At 41.6% G+C, this 22,627-nt stretch overlaps 1 protein-coding gene across 1 annotated transcript; it reads right to left on the reverse strand.

The window, feature by feature from the left end:
• Positions 1–5,300: 5,300 nt before the first annotated feature.
• On the reverse strand, positions 5,301–16,940 carry LOC115131510 (gonadotropin-releasing hormone II receptor-like). The gene is made up of 3 exons (XM_065020449.1): positions 16,398–16,940; positions 6,694–6,895; positions 5,301–5,854 (listed from the first exon to the last, which is right to left on the reverse strand). Exons 1-3 carry the CDS (start codon positions 16,938–16,940, stop codon positions 5,442–5,444), a joined length of 1,158 nt encoding a protein of 385 aa, XP_064876521.1. The 3' UTR covers positions 5,301–5,441.
• Between the last annotated feature and the right edge of the window lie 5,687 nt (positions 16,941–22,627).

Raw genomic sequence — 22,627 nt, forward strand, 5'->3', positions numbered from 1 at the left:
CCAGTCTTCCTTCTCATCTTCGTGTTCTCCCTTTCAAACTGAACAGGACATCAGTAGGCCTAGTTCGGCACACACAGATATAGCATTTTTTGGACAAATAAAACATTATTTTCAGGAAGAAACCTTTGACTTTCCTCCTGAAGTGTCACCATAGGCAGCTAAAAATGGTTTATATCAGCAAGAGCAGAGCAGGCCTGGCCTATCCATTGCAGTGTGTGTAATGCAGTGTAGCCTAGTTTTCTATACTGTACACCATACCAGCAGCGCAAAACTTGGGAAGGAAGTGCATTTTCTTAGAATTATAACTTTGCTCTTTGCTTCTCTGAGCATGTTCTTTGTATAGCCTATGCTTCTAGCCTATAGTATAGCACACCGAGATACTATAATACGCAACTAATTCTGAAACCCTGAGCAATATCACATTTAATAGATTACAAATTACATGACTCTCCCCTGGTCTAAATAAAAAAAAACATTAAACCCTACCCCTTCCTCATTTTGCTCCGGGTAACAATTGTGTACATTTCGACCGCTCTCTTGTTACAGATTGTGTTCAATCAATCAGAAGATGACCTGATCTGGACATCCTCTTTAGATGTTGTTGAACTGGGAAAATCAAGCTTGCAACAATACAATACATTGTCTCAAGCAATTGAATAGGATGTAGAAATTGAATCTGTAAAACAAAAATAATAATTAAAATAGTATGTCCTGATAACAAAAGTGTATGATAAACCCAGAGCTTTTGATATACTGTGCCTTCGGAAATTATTCAAACCCCTTGACTTTTTCCACATTTTGTTACTTTACAGCCTTAACCTAAAATGGATCATCTATCTACAAACAATACCCCATAATGACAAAGGGAAAACAGGCTTTTTGAAATGTTAGCAAATGTATTAAAAATAAGTATTCAAACCCTTTGCTATGTGACTCGAAATTGAAATTGAGCTGCGGTGCATCCTGTTTCCATTTGTTATCCTGGGGATATTTCTACAACTTGATTGGAGTCCACCTGTGGTAAATTCAATTGATTGGACATGATTTGGTAAGACCTGTGTATATAATGTCCCACAGATGACAATGCATGTCAGAGCAAACACCAAGCCATGAGGTCAAAGGAATTGTCCTTAGAGCTCCGAGACAGGATTGTGTCGAGGCACAGATTTGGGGAAGGGTACCAAAAAATGTCTGCAGCATTGAAGGTCCCCAAGAACACAGTGGCCTCCATCATTCTGAAATGGAAGAAGTTTGTAACCACCAAGACTCTTCATAGAGCTGGCTAGCCAGCCAAACTGAGCAATCGGGGAAGAAGGGCCTTGGTCAGGGAGGTCACTTCTGTCACTGTGACAGAGCTCCAGAGTTCTTCTGTGGAGATGGGGGAACCTTCCAGAAAGACAACCATCTCTACAGCGCTCCACCAATCAGGCCTTTATGGTAGAGTGACCTGACAGAAGTCACTCTTCAGTAAAAGGCACATGACAGCCCGTTTGGAGTTTTCTAAAAGGCACCTAAAGACTCTCAGACCGTGAGAAACAAGATTATCTGGTCTTAGGAAACCAAGACTGAACTCTTTGGCCTGAATGCCAAGTGTCACGTCTGGAGGAAACCTGGCACCATCCCTACGGTGAAGCTTGATGGTGGCAGCATCATGCTGTGGGGATGTTTTTCAGTGGCAGGGACTGGGAGACTAGTCAGGATTGAGGGAAAGATGAATGGAGCAAAGTACAGAGAGATCCTTGATGAAAACCTACTCCAGAGAGCTCAGGACCTCAGACTTGGGCGAAGGTTCACCTTCCAACAGGAGAACGACCCTAAGCACACAGCCAAGACAACGCAGGAGTGGCTTCGGGACAAGACTCTGAATGTCCTTGAGTGGCCCAGCCAGAGCTCCGACTTGAACCCGATCTAACATCTTTCAAGATACCTGAAAATAGCTGTGCAGCAATGCTCCCCTTCCAACCTGACAGAGCTTCAGAGGATCTGCAGAGAAGAATGGGAGAAACTCCCCAAATACAGGTGTGCCAAGCTTATAGAGTCATACCCAAGAAGACTCAAGGCTGTAATCGCTGCCAAAGGTGCTTCAACAAAGTACTGAGTAAAGGGTCTGAATACTTATGTAAATGTAATATTTCAGTTTTTTATTTTTAATAAATTAGCAAACATCCATAAAAACCCGTTTTTTTTCTTTGTTATTATGGGGTATTGTATGTAGATTTATGTAAAAAAATATATATTTAATCCATTTTAGAATAAGGCTGTAATCTAACAAAATGTGGAAAAGGTTAAGGGGTCTGAATACTTTCCGAAGGCACTGTATCTTGCACTTACTATTAAAACCACATTATTGTTGTGTTTGTTTTGTTTGTAGTCGGGCCCGATAAAGATCCCTAACATGCCATTATAGTGATGTTTACAGACAACAGTCTATGGCACTAACGAAGAGGCAGTGGACAACGGAGGTCACAAAGAAAAAAAACCTGTGAAATTCAACACTGACACTAAATAAATGTTGGATTTGGGTGTCAAGACAATCTTGGATAAACTCTTCTAGTCAAAGGACATTAACACTTTCAGTTGCACCATGCTGGAGAACATCCAGATGTTCAAGAGCGCTGTGTGCTACCGTTACCGACAGAAAATCAAGGACAAATAATAGAGGAAGGTGGTTTCAGAGTACCTTTACTGGCATTTCATCATGAAGAATCAAGCAGCCATCGCTAAGTTTGAAGATTAATTCATCGGAGGCTATTATGTGGCACAATGTATGTGAAGCAACCGGAAGCTTGGGGAAATGTCCAGTCCAATCTCGAGGGTTCAGGAGAAGAGTTGACACTAGAAGAGGTGGTGTTCTTTACGACTGGACTTAACTGCATCCCTCCTTCAGGGAAACAGTCACAGCTCTGCATAGAGTTCAGTGATGACCGTCTATCCACTGCTAGTATAATATATGTGGGAATGTACTCCGATTACCCAACGGAAGACTTCCAAAAGAATATGGCGTTTGCCCTGGACCCTTACAAAAAGTACTTGAGATAGCACTAAGTAGTTGTTTGCCATATTTTTGTTAACAAACCCTTTTCCCGTGACAAACAAAAAGGGGGAAAAAATAAGACGACCTGATCCAAACAGCGGAATTTGTCCATGTGGGTTTTCGTGCTGTCACAATCACAATACATACTGGACCAATAACATTATGTGGAACATTTTAGCCATGCATGGAATGATTACAAGAGTTGAATATATCAGGTGTGTAAACAGAGATGATTAGGCTGAGTACAACACAAGACGTTGAGAAAACACAAATCTCTGTATATGAATGTGTTTCTTATTAAACACTGACCCTTTGCCTACTCACTGGCATTTGTTTTTCTGGGTCCGTCTTATAACGTCACTGGCTCCATATAGACCTAAATTGTAATTGCCTTCCCTTTGACTTAAGAAAGTAAACATTTCTCAGAAACGGTTCAACTGAGCCTACGCTGTATCACAAAAAAACAATCTGTCTTGATACAGTAGGATTTGTTTAAGACATACAGAAGCCTAGTGGACAGTCTTACTCAGGAATTAGTTGTAATGAGTGTTTGGTTCTTGCTGAGACATCAACAATGCCCAGTTAGTTCATCTTGTAGTAATTCCCGTGTGATGATCCAGAGGATAGAAATTCAAGAGGTCCCAAGGTTCTGTCCTCCCTGGACAAAGACCCAAAGTATGTGGTCCAAATATTTGATGTTCAATATGATCCTCCTTGGGTACATAAGAGTTGTTTGGTTAGTGTCAGAATCGAAGCAGTTCTCTAGGAAGTCTATACTGTTCTGTGGATATATCTAAACTCTTAGAAAAAAGGGTTCCAAAAGGGTTCTATGGCTGTCCTTTCTATGAATGTACGGCAACCAGGGTCTTCACTGAAATCCCAAAGTACAAAGTCATTAATTGAAGAAATGTACTTTTAATCCAAGGTACTAGTTAACTAGATATTCCCCTAGAGACTGGTTTAAAGGAAGTGTTTGAGTTTTCTGTCTAAGGAGGTCTTTACATTCATAGTGGAACTGCCAGGACCCACTCAATAATACGGGTAATGTTCTAGAATCCATTCTTCCATTTCCAAGCTTTATGAAGCTGTATGTGACACAGGAAATAGTCAAAGGGCCAGTTTTCCAGATCCAGATTAAGCCTAAACCTAGACTAAAAAGCTATTTCAATGGAGTCTCAATTGACCATGTGTTTGGTTAAGTAGTCTTAGGACTCTATTTAATCTGTATCGCTGAAGCGTATCACTGAAGCTTTACAGATTGCGCAATAAAAAGAATGCAGTCTTCGCCTTTAAATTTCAATTACGCTGTAAAGCTGAAATTCAGCAATACAGATTGAATAGAGCCCTTAATTTGGGTCTGGGAAACGGGCACTAAAGAGATCAGGGAGTAAAAGAATCTACATCCCACACACTGTAAACCAGCCAATTTAACCAAGTGTTATTCTGTTAGTTGAGTGGCATCTGAGCTAATGTGTTAAAGTGTGTTTCCTCAACACTCTGCTCGAAGTTAGCTGAATTTGAAAAAGCTTGTTGAGTAAACTTACAAATTCATGTTTGCTCAAAACAAATCAAAACCACACCAACATATTCATATTTCCCAGCATGCTCTCATGCAGGTTGATTTTCAGCATGGTTTGTTTCAATACTTGTGTTTTTGCATGTACTTTGATTGGTTCATCTTATGCTACACAAACATAAATAACATATGTTTCTAAACTAATCCAATCTGTTAGTAGTTGGACTTATTGCACCTGTTTCTGAGATGTCTGTTCCAGTTTATATGATTTAGATAGTATCAACATTCCTTACCCCGGCAGTCATTCTGAATGTACGTTGTGGGTTATTAAAACTTCCAATTGTTGGATATCCTCACTCTGGCTCGATTCCAACAGGAATTACACACCACTTTGCAAGCCAGCATAATGTGACATGCAGGCTTGATGTGACGGCTCCCCACCTAACAGTTTCAGGCCATTGTGTTAGGGTTTATACAATATATTATCATAAATAGTTACATTTTAAAGATGACATACTCACTTAGACACTCACTTGGGGATAGCTACAGTACTGAAAACCTTTGAATACATCAACCATGTCTATGTCGCTAACAAATACAGTCATGGGTGGTAAATACAATTCACTCAAAAGGCAAGGCACTCAGGGAAATATGCAAATAAGGTTAAATACATTTTCTAGTTAAATTGTATGTTTACTCAACCTAAAATTCAAAGTCGAGTGAACATACAATTCAACTTGAGAATGTATGTTACTTCAGCTACTGTATACTGTATGCCCAAATGTTGAGCAAACTCACAATCATATTGCAGCTGGTTGGTTTACAATTGTATGTTAAATCAACATATGTATTTTTTTTTACACTGCAGTTGAACAAGAGGCCCACGGATGTCTACCCCAGGTTTCCACTTGGCTGGTCGCCACTGGGATTGTCAGACTCTGCCTCTCTGCTTGCCCTGCCCCTCCGACACGCCAGGCGGTCCAAGGACCTCGGGGAGATGTTCTGCGATCGGCAGCAGCAGGCGACCACATCAGCCAGATCAGCCCGGAAGGAGGGCGTGTAGAAGCCGTAGATCACTGGGTCGCAACATGTGTTAAGGTTTCCGAAGACGAAAAGGGCGTGGTGGACGTACTCGGGTGTCTCCTGGAGCATGGCTGGCTGGAACCAGTACCAGATGCCTAGGAGGTAGTATGGCGTCCAGCAAATCACGAAGGACACCACGATCACAATGGTCATCTTCAGGGTCTTCATTCGCGCCTTGGGGATCATGTCAGCACCACTTCGCCTCAGGCACGGCTCCCCACCTGAAGTGATAACAGATACACACAGTATGTGAGGAGATATGGAATGGTACTATGTAAGTTGAAGATGTTGATGATAACGAGCTCTGGGTTTTCCTGACCATGTAACCTGATCAGGACCTGACTATGGCTGATTGATTCATGTATTAGATGTACAAAAAGTGAGATTATAACACTGAGTGTACAAAACATTAGGAACACCTGCTCTTTCCATGACAGACTGACCAGGTGAAAGCTATGATCCCTTATTTGTATCACTAAATCCAATTCAATCAGTGTAGATGAAGGGGAGGAGACAGGTTAAAGAAGGATTTTTTAAAGCTTTGAGATAATTCAGACATGGATTGTGTATGTGTGCCATTCAGAGGGTGACTGGGCAAGAAAAAATATTTAAGTGCCTTTGAACAGGTTGCCAGGTGCACTGGTTTTAGTGCGTCAAGAACTGCAAAGCACACAGTTTCCTGTGTGTATGAAGAATGGTCCACCACCCAAAGGACATCCAGCAAACTTGACACAACTGTGGGAAGCATTGGAGTCAACATGTGCCAGCATCCCTGTGGAACGCTTTCGACATGTTGTAGAATCCATACCCCGAGGAATTGAGGGCAAAAGGGGGGGCAACTCGATATTAGGAAGGTGTTCGGTGTATAAAGGTACAAAAAAATAAGAGATTTTCTTGGTCAGATCATGTGGAAAGTAACAACTTTGGGCTCTAAATATGACAATCAAGTATGTGTTGTTGAAACGTCCAATAGTCAAATATATCACAAAAGCAAAGAATGCAGTGTGCATAGTCTCTTCACTTTTTACACTAACACACAGACACACACACAGACACACACCTTTGCCCTTGTGCATCTGACGGCTGATCTCGATGAGGATGCGGGTGTAGCAGAAGCTCATTACTAACAGGGGGAACACATAAAGCGTGACAAAGTGGAACATGTTGTAGACCGTCTCTTGCCAGCGATGGTGGAAGCTTCCATGCGTCACACACTGAGTGAATTCCACTCCCTCGGCTTTGATTGCTCGAAAAATGAACAGCTATGAGATAAAGAAAGAACAAACGGGTAGTGAGAAATCATGATAAAGGTCTATTAATCAATCAATACAAAATGTATTTCAAGCCCCCTTGACAGCAACAGGTCTTTAAAGTAAACCTGAACTATTTACCAGCAAAGCGCATACAAGGCACAGTGACAAGGAAAAGCTCCCTAGAGGGAAGAAACGTAGAGACGAATGAGACTCTGGGTTCGATTCAATCCGTATCACAGAAGTTCAGCGCTATAGTGTGATTGAAGTTTAAAGACTGCATTCCCAGTAAACAATGCATAATCCGGCTCAATCAGAAATGTCCTTTAAATTCCAATTGCGCTTTTGAACTTCCGCTATACGGATTGAATTTAGCCCTCAGAGGGTGGGGCCCATTCTCTGGCTGTACATTCATGTAGCGCCCATCAGAAATGAAATACCACGTTAACTTGGTCTCCTGGTGTGGTAAATTGATCGCTCAGTTATGAGGGCAATGATGCATTAAGAAGTACAGAATTACTATACATACACATGTTAATGGGGTGAATAAAAGTATAATAACATAGGACGGACAATTTTACGCACTCAGCAGCCTTTGAATGGCCTATTAAGAAATCTAGTGCAAAATCAATCTATTCTAATCTGTTAGAATGATGATTCCTTTCAAAACCATTTCTGCACCAGAGGTGATATGACATAGATGTGATATGATATAACAGATATGAATTTAATGTGAAGACTAAGGTCCTAAAGCATACATCTCTATCATTTTTTTTTATCTCTATCGTTTTTAAATTGCCTTGTTATAGCGTATCAGGAATCTGTAATATAATACAGTGTAATACAGTCGTCTTGTACAGTACTGAGAAAACACAGATCGCCAGTCATGTTCATGACTTTTGACACAGGTTGCGTGCCTCTCCCATTTTGGGGTGTTTTAACTGTTTATTGGAAATGCTTATGTTTATAAATATAAGTTAAGTATTAAGTATATATTTTTCTTAGCTCTTTTGGTATAATGTTTCTGCATTTGTATATTTTGTCAATTCAACCACTGGATCCAATCTCCTCCATTACCTGTATGGTAAATAAATACCACCCATTTTTACATCTGATCTACTGACTGTCTCGACTGTTGCTGCTCCACACCAACTAAACAGGCTGCCAGCTCCTCTATTTTAACACTGAGCACAAGTGTGATAGCCCATGGGTGCTTTTGTGAATGTTTAGGCCAATACTTTTTTACTCTTGAGGCTGGAAACAAATTAATTATCTTCACTCCAGTTATGATCCATAGATAGGGTTCTTATTGCTCTCACATCTTACCCTGGTCCTGCATTCCTATCTGGAATGGAGGAAATTAACTGTCAATGCGTTTAGGTTTCAAATAGTTTATAAATATATATTTTAACTAGCATAACATTGTTTTCTTCCCTTTGCTGTATTATCATTTGCTATTAAGGCAAATTCTTGCACTTTCTCAGTATTTCATGCAATTCATGACAGACTATCATACACAGCGCTTCTTGCTCGCTGTTTTCCACTTCCTCCATCACCAGCACTCAATATCAATTAAATGCACAAGGACGCACACAAATCAATGTTAATCAGCGTATTATCTTTGGCTTTGTCAGCTACAGTGCTTTCAGAAAGTATTCATACCCCTTGACGAATTCCACATTTTGTTGTGTTACAGCCTCAATTTCAAAATGGATCAAATAAATAAAAATCGAGCTTGCCTGCTGTTCTGTACCTTATTGACTCTGCCCTAGATTACGGACCTCTGCTTGCCTTTGACCTGTCTTTTTTTAATGTATTTTTTAAATGTAACCTTTATTTAACTAGGCAAATCAGTTAAGAACAAATTCTCCTTTACAATGAAGACCCACCAAAAGGCAAAAGGCCTCCTGCGAGGACTGGGCTTGGGATTTAAAAAAAAATACAAAATATATAAATATAGGACAAAACACACATCACAACAAGAGAGACACAACACTACATAAAGAGAGACCTAAAGACAACAACATAACAAGGCAGCAAAACATGACAACACAGCATGACAACAACATGGTAGCAACACAACATGGTACTAGCAACACAACATGGTACTAGCACAAAAACATGGTAAAAACATTATTGGGCAAAGTCAACAGCACAAAGGTTAAGAAGGTGGAGGCAACAATATATCATACAAAGCAGCCACAACTGTCAGTAAGAATGTCCATGACTGAGACTTCGAATGAAGAGATTGAGATAAAACTGTCCAGTTTGAGTGTTTGTTGCAGCTCGTTCCAGTCGCTAGTTGCAGCGAATTGAAAAGAGGAGCGACACAGGGATGTGTGTGCTTTGGGGACATTTAACAGAATGTGATGTGTCCTATAAGGCAGAATGGGTGTTGTATGTGGAGAATGAGGGCTGCAGTAGATATCTCAGATAGGGAGGAGTGAGGTCTAAGAGGGTTTTATAAATAAGCATCAACCAGTGGGTCTTGCAACGGGTATACAGAGATGACCAGTTTACAGAGGAGTATAGAGTGCAGTGATGTGTTCTATAAAGAGCATTGATGGCCGAATGGTAATGAACATCTAGCTGTTCGAGAGCACCCTTAGCTGCCAATCTATACATTTTCTCTCAGTAATCTAGAATGGGTAGGATGGTCATCTGAATCAGGGTTAGTTTGGCAGCTGGGGTGAAAGAGGAGCGATTACGATAGAGGAAACCAAGTCTTTTGCCTGCCCCCTGTTTGGGTCAATAAACATATGTGACTCTAGCTGTCTGCATCTGGGCCTTATCCTGAGTTCTGTTACTTGCCATAGATTTTCAAGTAGATTTAAGTCAAAACTGTAACTCCCTTTATTTTTTATTCTAAAAATACTCCCCAGTCTTTAACGATTACAAGCATAACCATAACATGATGTCGTCACCACTATGCTTGAAAATATGGAAAGTGGACTCCGTAATGTGTGTTTGGGGCAAATCCAATACAACACATTGTATTCGGGACAAAAAGTGAATTGTTTTGCCAATTTTTTTTGCAGTATTACTTTAATGCCTTGTTGCAAATAGGATGCATGTTTTTGAATATGTTTATTCTGTACAGGCTTCCTTCTTCTCACTCTGTCATTTAGGTTAGTATTGTGAAGAAACTACAGTGTTGTGAGACTTCCTCAGTTTTCTCCTACCACAGCCATTAAACTCTGCAACTGTTTTAAAGTCACCATTGGCCTCATGGTGAAATCCCTGGGTGGTTTCCTTCCTCTCTGGCAACTGAGTTAGGAAGGACTCTTGTATCGTTGTAGTGATTGGGTGTATTGATACACTATCTGAAGTGTAATTAATACCTTCACCATGCTCAAAGGGATATTCAATGTCTGCTTTTTTAAATTTTTACCCATCTACCAATAGGTGCCCTTCTTTGCGAGGCAATGGAAAATCTCCCTGGTCTTTGTGGTTGAATCTGTGTTTGAAATTCACTTCTCGACTGAGGAACCTTGCAGATAATTGTATGTGTGGGGTACAGAGATTAAGTAGTCATTCAAAAATCATGTTAAACACTATTGTTGCAACTTATTATGTGACTTGTTAAGCACATTTTTACTCCTGGACTTATTTAGGCTTGCCATAACAAAGGGGTTGAATACTCATTGACACAAGACATTTCAGCTTTTCACATGTAAACATTTTGAAAAACATAATTTCGCTTTGACATTATGGGGTGTCATGACGTGGCCCTCTTTGGGTATAGCGTGCCTCCCCCCTCTCTCGCCTACACCCAGACTGCTGTTATCTCAGGTCGTCAATTCCTGGAGGAGACTCTCTTCCTCATGGCCAGACAGTATAGAGAGAGAAAAGGTTTCACATGAGAACAAAGGAACCTCTTCTCCAGCATAGAACTTGAGAAATGAACAATGTACATGTTTTGGAAAAGGTGTACACGGTCGGGGAAGAATCCAGCTACGACCGGTCCATTTCATTTAATGTTTGTGAAACTCATGAGAGACAATGCAGCCACATTTCCATAACCCTGTTTATACAAGAGTCTCAGTTATGAGGCTTGCATCTAATTGTTGTATAAAATGAATGAGTAAAGATTCAACTATTTGTGAACTTATGTAATGTGATTTTAAACTGTTTAATGAAAGGGAACCCAATTCCCTTTAAAGTTAACTAAGTCATTGGCCCGCCCCATGAGCACAGACATTGATCTGGTGTCATGGGACAGCCCCTTTCAAGTGATACGAATATAACCCCCACCAGGAGGAATTCCCTTCAGACCATGCTTCTCTCAATTATGAGAGGGCTAAGGTTTGAGTAGATTGCTGAAATCTTAACCATACCATGTGGTTAAACTCTGAGACTATTGATACCGACAGAATAAGAACAAATCTTTGACACTAATTACTAGTCTGCAGCTAGGAATTATGTACCTGTGAACGCGAAGGCCGACAACCGGCGAAACATTTATTCTATAACAACATCACTGAATGTTACTCTGAACTATCTATTCTAACCATGGCAGAGAGAGAGAGGGCGGACAAACTCTCCAACAGAAACAAACTTTCCAACAGAGATAACAACGACACACTGAGCGTGAATATATATATTGATTGCAATTATTCCCGAATGAGTGAGCGTTCATGTGCAAAGGATTAGCATTTCAATTGTTATAATTATCAACTTTGTAGTATCTTATCTTTCGTGCCCTTCTCAGTCCCTTTGTCTAACAAGCCGCCATGCCAGTTTAGCCCACTAGGGCACATTCTCCTATCATTTCCTTGTAACCATATCTACTTGTTTGTTTGTGTGTGCATTTCTGTGATTATTTAGTTAGTTAATAAATAAATTATTGAGACAATTGATGTATTAATGACTCATAGTGAAGACTGGGTTTGTGCAGATAACCAACAATTTACGACGTTTGGAATGAGACTAACGTGAGGTAAATAATAATTCATTAATTAGAAGACTAATTGATCAGGTATTAAAATATCTGAAAGTTATATTAGGAAAATTATAACTTTGTAATCTGAATATTTTCCTTGGTTCCCTGACTTCCTAGTTAGTTACATCTACCTGATTAGTTAATCACGTAATAATAATTACAGAGAATTGATTTGATAAACTAAACAGTCTTCAGTTTAATGATGCCAAAGACACGACAGGCCAGTGAATTTTTTTATTTTTTTTAATCCATTTTAAATTCAAGGGGTGTGAATACTTTCTGAAGGCACTGTTTGCAGACATCACTCTCAGACACACGTATCTCCAATAATTACACAAATGCAAATGGCATGGGGAACCAGAAGATAATAGCTTCCCTTCCCGTGTAACACCTTCCATCATAATGTTCTCATATCTATAGCTATCGTAGCAGACAAAAGTCGAGAAAATATAATGACTTATGAATGTAAAAAGTTTCTGGTTGTAGAAAAGTCAGCAGTATTACACCTAGGTAAAGATGTTTCTTTCTGAAAACTTTTACAAATAGTATACCATGACATTACAGAAGATGTCAGAAAAACATCACTGCAACCAGTTTTGCCTGCTGGGAGAGATTCACTTCGCTATTCTATTTTTGGCAGTGTTTTTGATGAGGGCCTTTGAGGGTACACTTTGCCACCGTTCTGCTGTACTGAAGTGCTAATAAAATCGGCTTTCAGTCACCTCCCACTGGGCACAAATGTAATTCAATTTATACTAAACAAACATAAACGCAAAATATAAAGTGTTCGTTTTATTTTTCATGAGCTGAAATAAAAGACCACAGAAATGTTCAATATGCAGAAAAGGTTTATTTCTCGAAAATGTTGTGCCAAAATTAGTTTACATCCCTGTTAGTGAGCATTTCTCCTTACCAAGATAATCCATCCCACTGACAGGTATGGCATATCAAGTAGCAGATTAAACAGTAAAATCTTTGAAATTGTTGCATGTTGCGTTTTTATTTTTGTTCAGTGTACATTTGGTAAAGTCAACCAACATGAATTCAACATGAATTCATCAAAAACTGTCACCATGTCATTGGATTTAGGTTCAAAATCAGGTGAGAAAAAATACTAAATTCCCTTAAATTGATTACTTTTCTTTCAGTTTTCCACGTTGATTCAATGTCATCCCATACAGTAGATTTATTTTGTTGAAATGATGTGAAAACAATGTTGATTCAACCAGGTTTTGTGCTGAATGAATTGAACCACTGACCAACTCCACCAATCCTAAACATGGAAACACTCAATATGAGATGGCTTCTGTCTGCACATAATATCTGCTCCATGATTATCATCATTTAAAGTGTGTGTGTGTGTATGTGTGCGTGCCTGCGTACATAGTAAATTAGATGGATTCAATAATCCATGTATTTCTCTTCACAGGCACAGTCACCAGTGCTGTGTTCAGTCACCATAAGATGGGTTGACTTAATTGCTTAACCTGGAACATGTATTTCCCATGGAATGGCCATCCATGTCAAGTGTGTATGTGAGGTTGGTAAAGGGGCCATATTGACCTCTCCACAACTCACCACCCACCCTCCTTTCTATGAGCTAACATCTCTCTCCCTTGTCCACTGTCGACTGACTCCCCCGCCTTGTGTTTCTCCCTCCCTCCTACAGCAGAAGTCCTGTGTTGTTCCCTTCTTCCTGTTCATTTGGAACAACAGCCACTGACTAGCACCTCCAAGGTTGTGTCCACTGACAACCAGAAATGTCATCTCTCCGAGGCGCTGACATTAAGGGGATTGGATTTGTGGTAAACTCTCTCTCTGTGACAGTAACAAAAGAGTGGACACTCAGAAATCTAGCCATGCAGGGAGGGAAAGCAATTTTCTCTCAGTGCAGTGGGGCCTTAAACGCTGAACTCAAATCAAATCAAATGGAATTGATTGAGTGTCCAAAGTACTGTACTTTTAGTCACAAATTGATCTGTGAGCATGGAATGAAATCTACTCCCTCATTTCTCAATTCAAATTCAAAATCAGTGCTTATTGGCATGAAATACATGTAAATACAAAAATATTGCAAAAGAAAAATGGCTTGAATAGGAGTAAAATTGAAAAAATCCACATGCTTTCTTTATCAAGACCAATTGACAATACATCTCAAATGAATTAATATATACAGTGCCTTATTAAGTATTCAGACCCCTTGACTTTTTCCACATTTTGTTTTTACAGCCTTATTCTAAAGTTGATTAAATAAATTCAAATCCTAATCAATCTACACCGAATACCCCATAATGACAAAGTGAAAACGGTTGTTGTATTTTCATAAAAATCTGAAATAACTTATTTACAAATGTATTCAGACCCTTTTGCTATGAGACTTGAAATTGAGATCAGGTGCATCCTGTTTCCATTGATCATCCTTGAGATGTTTCAACAACTTGATTGGAGTCCACTTGTGGTAAATTCAATTGATTGGACATGATTTGGAATGGCACACACCTGTCTATATAAGGTCCCACAGTTGTCAGAGCAAAAACCAAGCCATGAGGTCAAAGGAATTGTCTGTAGAGAGCCGAGACAGGATTGTGTCGATACACAGATCTGGGGAAAGGTACCAAAACAATTCTGCAGTATTGAAGGTCCCCAAGAACACAGTGGCCTCCATCACTCTTAAATGAAAGTAGTTTGGAACCATCAAAACTCATCCTACAGCTTGCCCGCCCGGCCAAACTGAGCAATCGGGGTAGAAGGGCCTTGGCCAAGGAGGTGACCAAGAACCTGATGGTCACTCTGACAGAGCTCCAGAGATCCTCTGTGGAGATGGGAGTACCTTCCAGAAGGACAACCATCTCTGTAGCACTCCACCAATCAGGTCTTTATGGTATAGTGGCCAGACGGAAGCCACTCAGTAAAAGGCACATGACAGCCCGCTTGGAGTTTACCAAAAGGCACCTAAAGACTCAAGATTCTCTGGTCTGATAACTCTTTGACAAGAATGCCAAGTATCACGTCTGGAGGAAACCTGGCACTATCCCTAATGTGTAGTATGGTGGTGACAACATCATGCTGTGGAATGTTTTTCAGCGGCAGGGACTGGGAGACTAGTCAGGATCGAGGGAAAGATGAACGGAGCAAAGTACAGAGAGATCCTTGATGAAAACCTGCTCCAGAGCGCTCAGGACCTCAGACTGGGCTGAAGGTTCAACTTCCAACAGGACAATGACCCTAAGGACACAGCCAAGACAATGCAGGAGTGGCTTCAGAACAAGTCTACCATGGTCATTGAGTGGCCCTGCCAGAGCCCGGACTTGAACCCGATCTAACGTCACTGGAGAGACCTCAAATAGCTGCGCAGCGATGATCCCCATCCAACCTGACAGAGCTTGAGAGGATCTGCAGAAAAGAATGGGAGAAACTCCCCAAGTATAGGTGTGCCAAGCTTGTAGAGTTATCCCCAAGAATACTCAAGGCTGTAATAGCCAAGTAAAGTCTGAATACTTTTAATTTTTATACATTTGCAAAAAAATCTAAAACACTTTTTTTGCTTTGTCATTATGGGGTATTGTGTGTAGATTCATGAGTGGACAAAACAATTTCATACATTTTAGAATAAGGGTGTAACATAGAAAATGTGGTAAAAGTCAAGGGGTCTGAATGCTTTCCGTATGCACTGTATATACACTTGAGTGAAAGCAATCTCTCTCTCCCTCCCTGCCTTCTGTCTCCCTACCTGTCAGGGTGGGTAAAGGCTTATATCATTCACAGCCCTACTGTTTGGAATGGGGTGGGACTATAATCAATATGCAGCTGACCTCAGCCAATTTGATCATTTTATTTGACCAGAGAAACACTTTGTTACCAAGCTGACGACTGCTTCAGCTGCTTCCTCTTCTAAGCCATTCTACTCACATTACTACAGCCAACAATCAAGAACTGGTGTGTTTGTCCTATAGAATTACAGTTGAATACACCAACCTTAAAAATGCTCTCTTTTTAGCTGAGAGATCATTTCCTCACAATGCACCACACACCTACCCATAGGACTTAATTTGATTGGCAGATCACTGACTGTATGCTCTATTGTGTGAGGAAGACAGTGACCAACTTATGATCGATTGCAGCCCTGCTATCTTACTAGCCCGGAATCCAAACTGAATAGCTCTCCATTTCACTATTGCTCCTATACACTGATTCAGTCTGGACCTGTTCCAGTAGAAGGACTCTTTGATCAGCTAGAAAGTAGTCCTCTAAGAAACTATGGTTTAGTTTAAGACCCTTGTGGAAAAATGTTGTCGATCAAAATATTTGGTTTTCTGATTCGTAAATGATGATCCAGTCATGGACTGCATTGTTATGCATAACCATTACAAACATAGGCACAAATGACTAATTGAATGCGGGCGCAAAATGATTCAGTGAAGTCAAACCATAGTGAAATGGAGTGATATTCAATGTGGATAACAGCCTAGTAAGATAGTGGATCAGCCATCAATACAGGGCTTACTAATTGACTATTCATGTTGTTCTGCTGTAGTCTGAGAACGATGTAGATGCTACTGTATGTACACCCACCTGTGGGGAGGCCAGGAGCAGGCTGAGGACCCAGGCAACGAGCAGCATCCTCTTGTTCCTTCGCCCAGCGTCCAGCGTGTCCAACGGGTGCAGGATAGCATGGTGTCGGTCCAGGCTGACCACCACCAGGATGAAGGCAGACGAGTGCATGGCAAACAGTTTGAGGAAGCACAGCAGCTTGCACATGGTATCACCGGCATACCACTGCACGGTGACGTTCCACACCGCGTCCAGCGGCATTACCACGAACGTCATCACCAGGTCTGCAGAGGCCAGGCTGGCAATGAGTGGCCGGAGATGGGCGGCCAGGCGGCGCCCACGGCCCCGTGCCACGCTGATCAGCACGGAGAGGTTGGAGAAGGCAGCGAACACGAAGAGGACCATGGTGGCGGCCACGCGGACGCGGGCAGCGGCGGTGAAGGTGGGTGCCTCCCAGTCCGTGAATGACGGAGGGAGGGAGGAGTTAAAGGAGGAGTTCTCTGGCGGGAACATTGGCGTCGCTGACCAAAGAGTCAAGTTTCCCAACATCCTATCATCCGACATCCTGGAAGTAAGAAAATAATTAAGTCATTTTCCTCATCTTCATCATCCTTATTCTCATCATAATAGTTTTTTTTTTGTTGTAAAGAAATCACTGTAGAAAGTGATTCACTTGACTTGACTTGGTTTATCTGACTGGGACATATTTCAATATGTTGGCTGGGTGAGGAAATAAATAATTCAGTATAATATGACTATTTGGGGCATTTACTGTTGAACCAACATTTCTGTAAATGTGCCAGATTTCGCCAGCTGGCTCATTTTCAACGGCTGTAAGTGAAAACAGAAATTAATGTGACAAGGACAACATTCTCTTGGCGCCAATAATGAATTTAGGATGATTTATATAAGTGTACAGGCACACAGCCACCCTACTGCCTAAGTGCAGTTTCAGCCTCCTAAAGCTCATATACGGATTGGCAGCTGATATACGGTTTGGCAGTTGATATACGGGTTGGCAGCTGATATACGGTTTGGCAGCTGATATACAGTTTGGCAGCTGATATACGGGTTGGCAGTGTATTCCTTTGCAGCTGCAAAGGAAACTAATGATGGGTCTGGTATTTTGACCTCAGTAATATTCCTTAACATAAAGCTTTATAGCTTTTATATTAATCTTTATAGCTAAGGCAATAGCGAAGGCAATATTCTAGTATCGATAACAGATCATAGATGGGACACAAAACAAATAGTGGGTCAGTTAAGTTTGTCATCAGTAATGTTCCATAAAAACACCCATCTTAATTTCTGAATAATGCAGGTTCAAAAGGTCATATGACACGCATCTAATTTATTAGGTACACCCATCTAGTACCAGGTCAGACCTCGCTTTTGCATCCAGAACAGATTGATTTTTGTTGTAGGCATGAATTCTGCAAGGTGTGGCGTTCAAACATTGCTCAACTGGTATCAAGGGACTTAACATGCCAGGAAAACATTCCCCACACCATTACACCACTGCCACCAGCATGTACTGTGACAACAGGCAGGAAGGGGCCATGGCCTCATGCTGCTTAAGCCAAATCCTGACTTTGCCAACAGCATGACGCAACAGGAACCGGGATTCTTCGAACCAGGCAATGTTTTTTTTTTGTCCAGTGTTGGTGATGGCATGCCCATTGGGGCTTCTTCTTGTTTTTAGCTGATAGGAGTGGAACCTGTTGTAGTCGTCTGCTGCAATAGCCCATCCAAGGACCGACGAGTTGTGCGTTCCAAGATGTAGTTCTGCATCTTCTTATTGTGGCCCCGTTAGCTTGCATGATTCTTAATATTCTCATTCGACCTCTCTCATCAACGTGCTGTTTTCCGTCCACAGGACTGCCACTGACTGGATGATTTTTGTTTGTTGCAACATTCTCGTTAAACCTTACACACTGTTGTGTGTGAAAAGCCCAGGAGGCCAGCCGTTTCCAAGATACTGGAACCGACGATCATACCAATCTCGAAGTCGCTTAGGTCACCTGTTTTCCCCATTCTAACGTTCGACTGAACAGTAACTGAATGCCTCGATGTCTGTCCGCCTGCTTTATAGAGCAAGCCACGGCCACGTGATTTACTGTCTGTAGGAATTAACCACTTTCTTGAACGGTGTGGTGTACCATATAAACTGCCCACTAAGTGTACATATACAGTGTATATATAAACTGTATATATATATATATATATATATATATATATATATATATATATATATACAGTTTACACTGAGTGTACAAAACATTATGGACACCTGGTCTTTCCATGACATAGACTGACCAGGGGAATCCAAGTAAAAGCTATGATCCCTTATTGATGTCACTTGTTAAATCCACTTCAATCAGTGTAGATGAAGGGGAGGAGACAGGTTAAAGAAGGATTTTTAAGCCTTGAGACAATTGAGACATGGATTGTGTATTGTTCATCCATTCAGAGGGTGAATGGGCAAGACAAAACATTTAAGTGCCTTTGAGTGGGGTATGGTAGTAGATGTCAGGTGCAACGGTTTGCAACGCTGCTTATTTTTTCAAGCTCATCAGTTTCCCATGTGCATCAAAAATGAACAGGACATCCAGACAACTTGACACAACTGTGGGAAGCATTGGAGTCAACATGGGCCAGCATCCCTGTGGAACGCTTCCGACACCTTGTAGGGTCCGTGCCCTGACGAATTGAGGCTGTTCTGAGGGTAAAAGGGGGTGTGACACAATATTACAAAGGTGTACTTAATGCTTTGTACACTTAACCCCATAATGACTAAGCAAAAACAGATTATTAGAATTTTGGGCATTTACAGTATTCAGACCCTTTACCTAGTACTTTCTTTTCTGAAGCACCTTTGGCAGTGATTACAGTCTCAAGTCTTTTTGGGTATGACGCTACAAGCTTGGCACACCTTTTTTTGGGGAGTTTCTCCAATTCTTCTCTGCAGATCCTCTCAAGCTCTGTCAGGTTGGATGTGGAGCCTCGCTGCAGAGCTATTTTGAGGTCTATCCAGAGATGTTCAAGTCCAGGCTCTGGCTTGTCCTGAAACCATTCCTGCGTTGTATTGGCTGCGTGCTTAGAATCATTGTCCTGTTGGAGGAAGATGAACCTCCACCCCAGTCTGAGGTCCTGAGCGCAATGGAGCAGGTTTTAGTCAAGGATTTCTCTGTACACTGCTCCGTTCATCTTTCCCTCAATCCTGACTAGTCTCCCAATCCCTGCCGTTGAAAAACATCCCCACAGCATGATGTCGCCACCATCATGCTTCACTGTAAGTATGGTGCCAGGTTTCCTCCAGACATGACGTTTGGCATTCAGGCCAAAAAGTTGAAACTTGGTTTCGTCAGACCAGAGCATCTTGTTTCTCATGGTCTGAGAGTCCTTTGGCTTCCGTCTGGCCACTATAAAGGCCTGATTGGTGGAGTGCTGCAGAGATGGTTGTCCTTCTGAAAGATTCTCCCATCTCCACAGAGGAACTGTGGAGCTCTGTCAGAGTGACCATAAGGTTCTTGGTCACCTCACTGATCAAGGCCCTTCTCAGGGGGATTGCTCAGTTTGGATGGGCGGCCAGCTCTAGGAAGATTCTTGGTGGTTGCAAACTTCCTCCATTTAAGAATAATGGAGGGGGACCTTCAATGCTACAGACATTTTTTGGTACCCTTCCCCAAATCGGTGCCTCAACACAATCCTGTTTCTGAGCTATATGGTTAATTCCTTCGACCACATGGCTTGGTTTTTTCTGTGGGACCTTATATAGACAGGTGTGTGCCTTTCCAAATCATGTCTAATCAATTGCCTTTACCACAGGTGGACTCCAATCAAGTTGTCAAAACAAGGATGATCAATGGAAACAGGATGCACCTGAGTGTCGTAACAAAGGGACTGAATACTTATGTAAATAAGGTATCTGTTTTTTATTTTCAATACATTTTCAAAAATTCTAAAAAACTGTTTTCGCTTTGATATTTTGGGGCACTGTGGGCCTGTGGAACACTAAAATATATATGTCCTTTAAATAGCTACAGCAATATTCTGGTACTAGTTGATGGGACACTGACTAACATTACTGGACTAAAAGTGACATAACTTTGAAGAAGACCTGAATCAGCGGCAGATCTTCCACCAAAAAAGTACCCATTCCAAAATCATAATCACCACTTAGCCCAACTTTCTTTATCTGTCTGGATCTCTCTGTTCTCTTTCTCTCTCTGTCTCTCTGGTCAATGCAAACTTTTGGGGATTTACAGTTCCTCCAGGCCAAATCCCATCTAACCTTCAGCTGGTGCTGTTGTTCGTGTCTGGTATTCACAAAAGAAGACAGAGACCTTGGTTGTGGTGAGCAGTGGTCTGATACACAGCTATCTTTGGGGCTTGTACAGTGCCTTGACCCAAGAGATCATAGATGTGACCCAAGACCCCAGACCCAAGAGATTCCGTTGAAATGAGATTGAGAAATATATGATGGAAATTATGGAAATATATTTTTTTTACTCTCTCTTCCTCCTTCTATGCCCCTCCCTCCCTCCCTCCCTCCCTCCCTCCCTCCCTCCCTCCCCCCTCCCTCCCTCCCTCCCTCCCTCCTCCCTCCCTCGCTCCTTCCCTCTCTCTCTCTGTCTATTCCTCCCTCTGCATCTTCCTCCCTCTCTCCCTTCCTCTCCCCCTCACGTGCTCATTCACTCCATCCCTCTGCCTCACTTTCTCTGCCCTCCTCTCTCCCTCCCTCCCTCCCTCCATCCATCCATCTTTCCTCCTCCTCCTGCATCTTCTTCCCCCTCTCTCCCTCCCTCCTCCTCTCTCCCTCACTGCCTCCCTCAATCTCTCCACCCCCCCCACTCTCTCTCTCTCTTCCTCTCCCCACTCACTCCCTCGCTCCCTCCCCCTCACACTCTCTCTTATAGGGTGGATAATTGAAATTTATGGGTGGACAGACTAGAGGGGTTGAGGGGGTGTGAAGCTAGCCTTGGGATTTGTTATATTCTTCTAATGAGTTTTCGGTTATATGATTCAGTAAGCCGTTCAACCTGATAACGTAATGGAATTCTCCACACCCTTGGCTTGCAATGGGTCTCCATGAAAACATTGTTGTAAAAAAAAATGGAGGGAATTGATTTCATCTGAATTGAACTGTGGATAACGTATGTTAGCAATAAAGCATCGGCCACAGAAATTGTTGGGGTAGCTGCACCCATGGCCAGGTACAAGGTTAGAGTATAGCATAAAATATGATAACACAAAGCATCCATGTTGAAAGCTGATACATTGTCTGTTATTTCCTCTCTCCATCAACAGTCCGTGATCTTTCTATACGGGTATGTCTTGCTACAAGCTACAGTAGCTATAAACTTGATATGTATTTATCATGTAAAGCATATGGAAGCATATGGCAACTGCCCGTGTGGCAGGCTCTACGCCGGTGAGTATGACGTGGCCTCTGTAGCCTGGCGTGGGTGGAGAGTCCGTGCACTGCGAATTTCACCTTATACTCTCCTGATTCTCCTGATACTTTCTCCTGATATATAATGCAGAATGGATGCGGAAGCAACTTTTCCATGACTTTTTTTTCATCAGTCTAAAGATCCGGAAGCTTCTGCGCATGTGTGGATCACGTTCTGCACATGTGTTTATTCTCTAATTTATGCAGTCTCTGCTCTACTTGTGGAGAACAGACTACTCTAGCTAATGGGGCTTGTTTAAAAGTTAGATCAAAGCTGAATCCATGTCTGCAAGATCACATAATGATTGTATTCTACATAACAGAACCGAATATAATAGCAGGTATAGCGTTACTGTAAGACAGAAACGACACTGCATTTTTATCTCATGTGGACAAAACTCAACAGCCACCATTAGGCAAAATATGTAGGTAGGCTAGACCACAGTTTGTTAACACCAATGGCTCTAAAATTAGCTCTCGGTACCTCAATCAGAACAACACTGTAGGCTACTTCGAAACAACACTGTAGGCTACTTCGAAACAACACTGTAGGCTACTTCGAAACAACACTGTATAACTCAAGAAGCTCTAAATGAATGTCCCCATGAAACTGAACGGGATCAAATGGTTGGTTTCACCAGTAAAACTTGAAAAATGAATTCACGATTATCAGTGGGAAATGTGAAGGGAAGGAGACCACAAAAAGGTTTGTGTAAAGTAGAGGTAAAGAAACACACTCGCAGAAGCTTTTGGACCTTTAGTCAGGGAAAAGAATGTCTGAGAAAAGTTGGATCTG

This window comes from Oncorhynchus nerka, linkage group LG7, assembly GCF_034236695.1.
Source record: "Oncorhynchus nerka isolate Pitt River linkage group LG7, Oner_Uvic_2.0, whole genome shotgun sequence".
Taxonomy (NCBI): Eukaryota; Metazoa; Chordata; class Actinopteri; order Salmoniformes; family Salmonidae; genus Oncorhynchus; species Oncorhynchus nerka.

What these genes read in the sequence shown, in the direction of transcription:
- LOC115131510 (XM_065020449.1), bottom strand. Translation starts at nt 16,940, where the DNA reads ATGTCGGATGATAGGATGTTGGGAAACTTGACTCTTTGGTCAGCGACG. An exon ending in TGCTCCTGGCCTCCCCACAG is followed by an intron (nt 6,896 to 16,397) that starts GTGGGTGTACAT and finishes TTTATCTCATAG; the next exon opens with CTGTTCATTTTTCGAGCAAT. An exon ending in TCAGATGCACAAGGGCAAAG is followed by an intron (nt 5,855 to 6,693) that starts GTGTGTGTCTGT and finishes TTATCACTTCAG; the next exon opens with GTGGGGAGCCGTGCCTGAGG.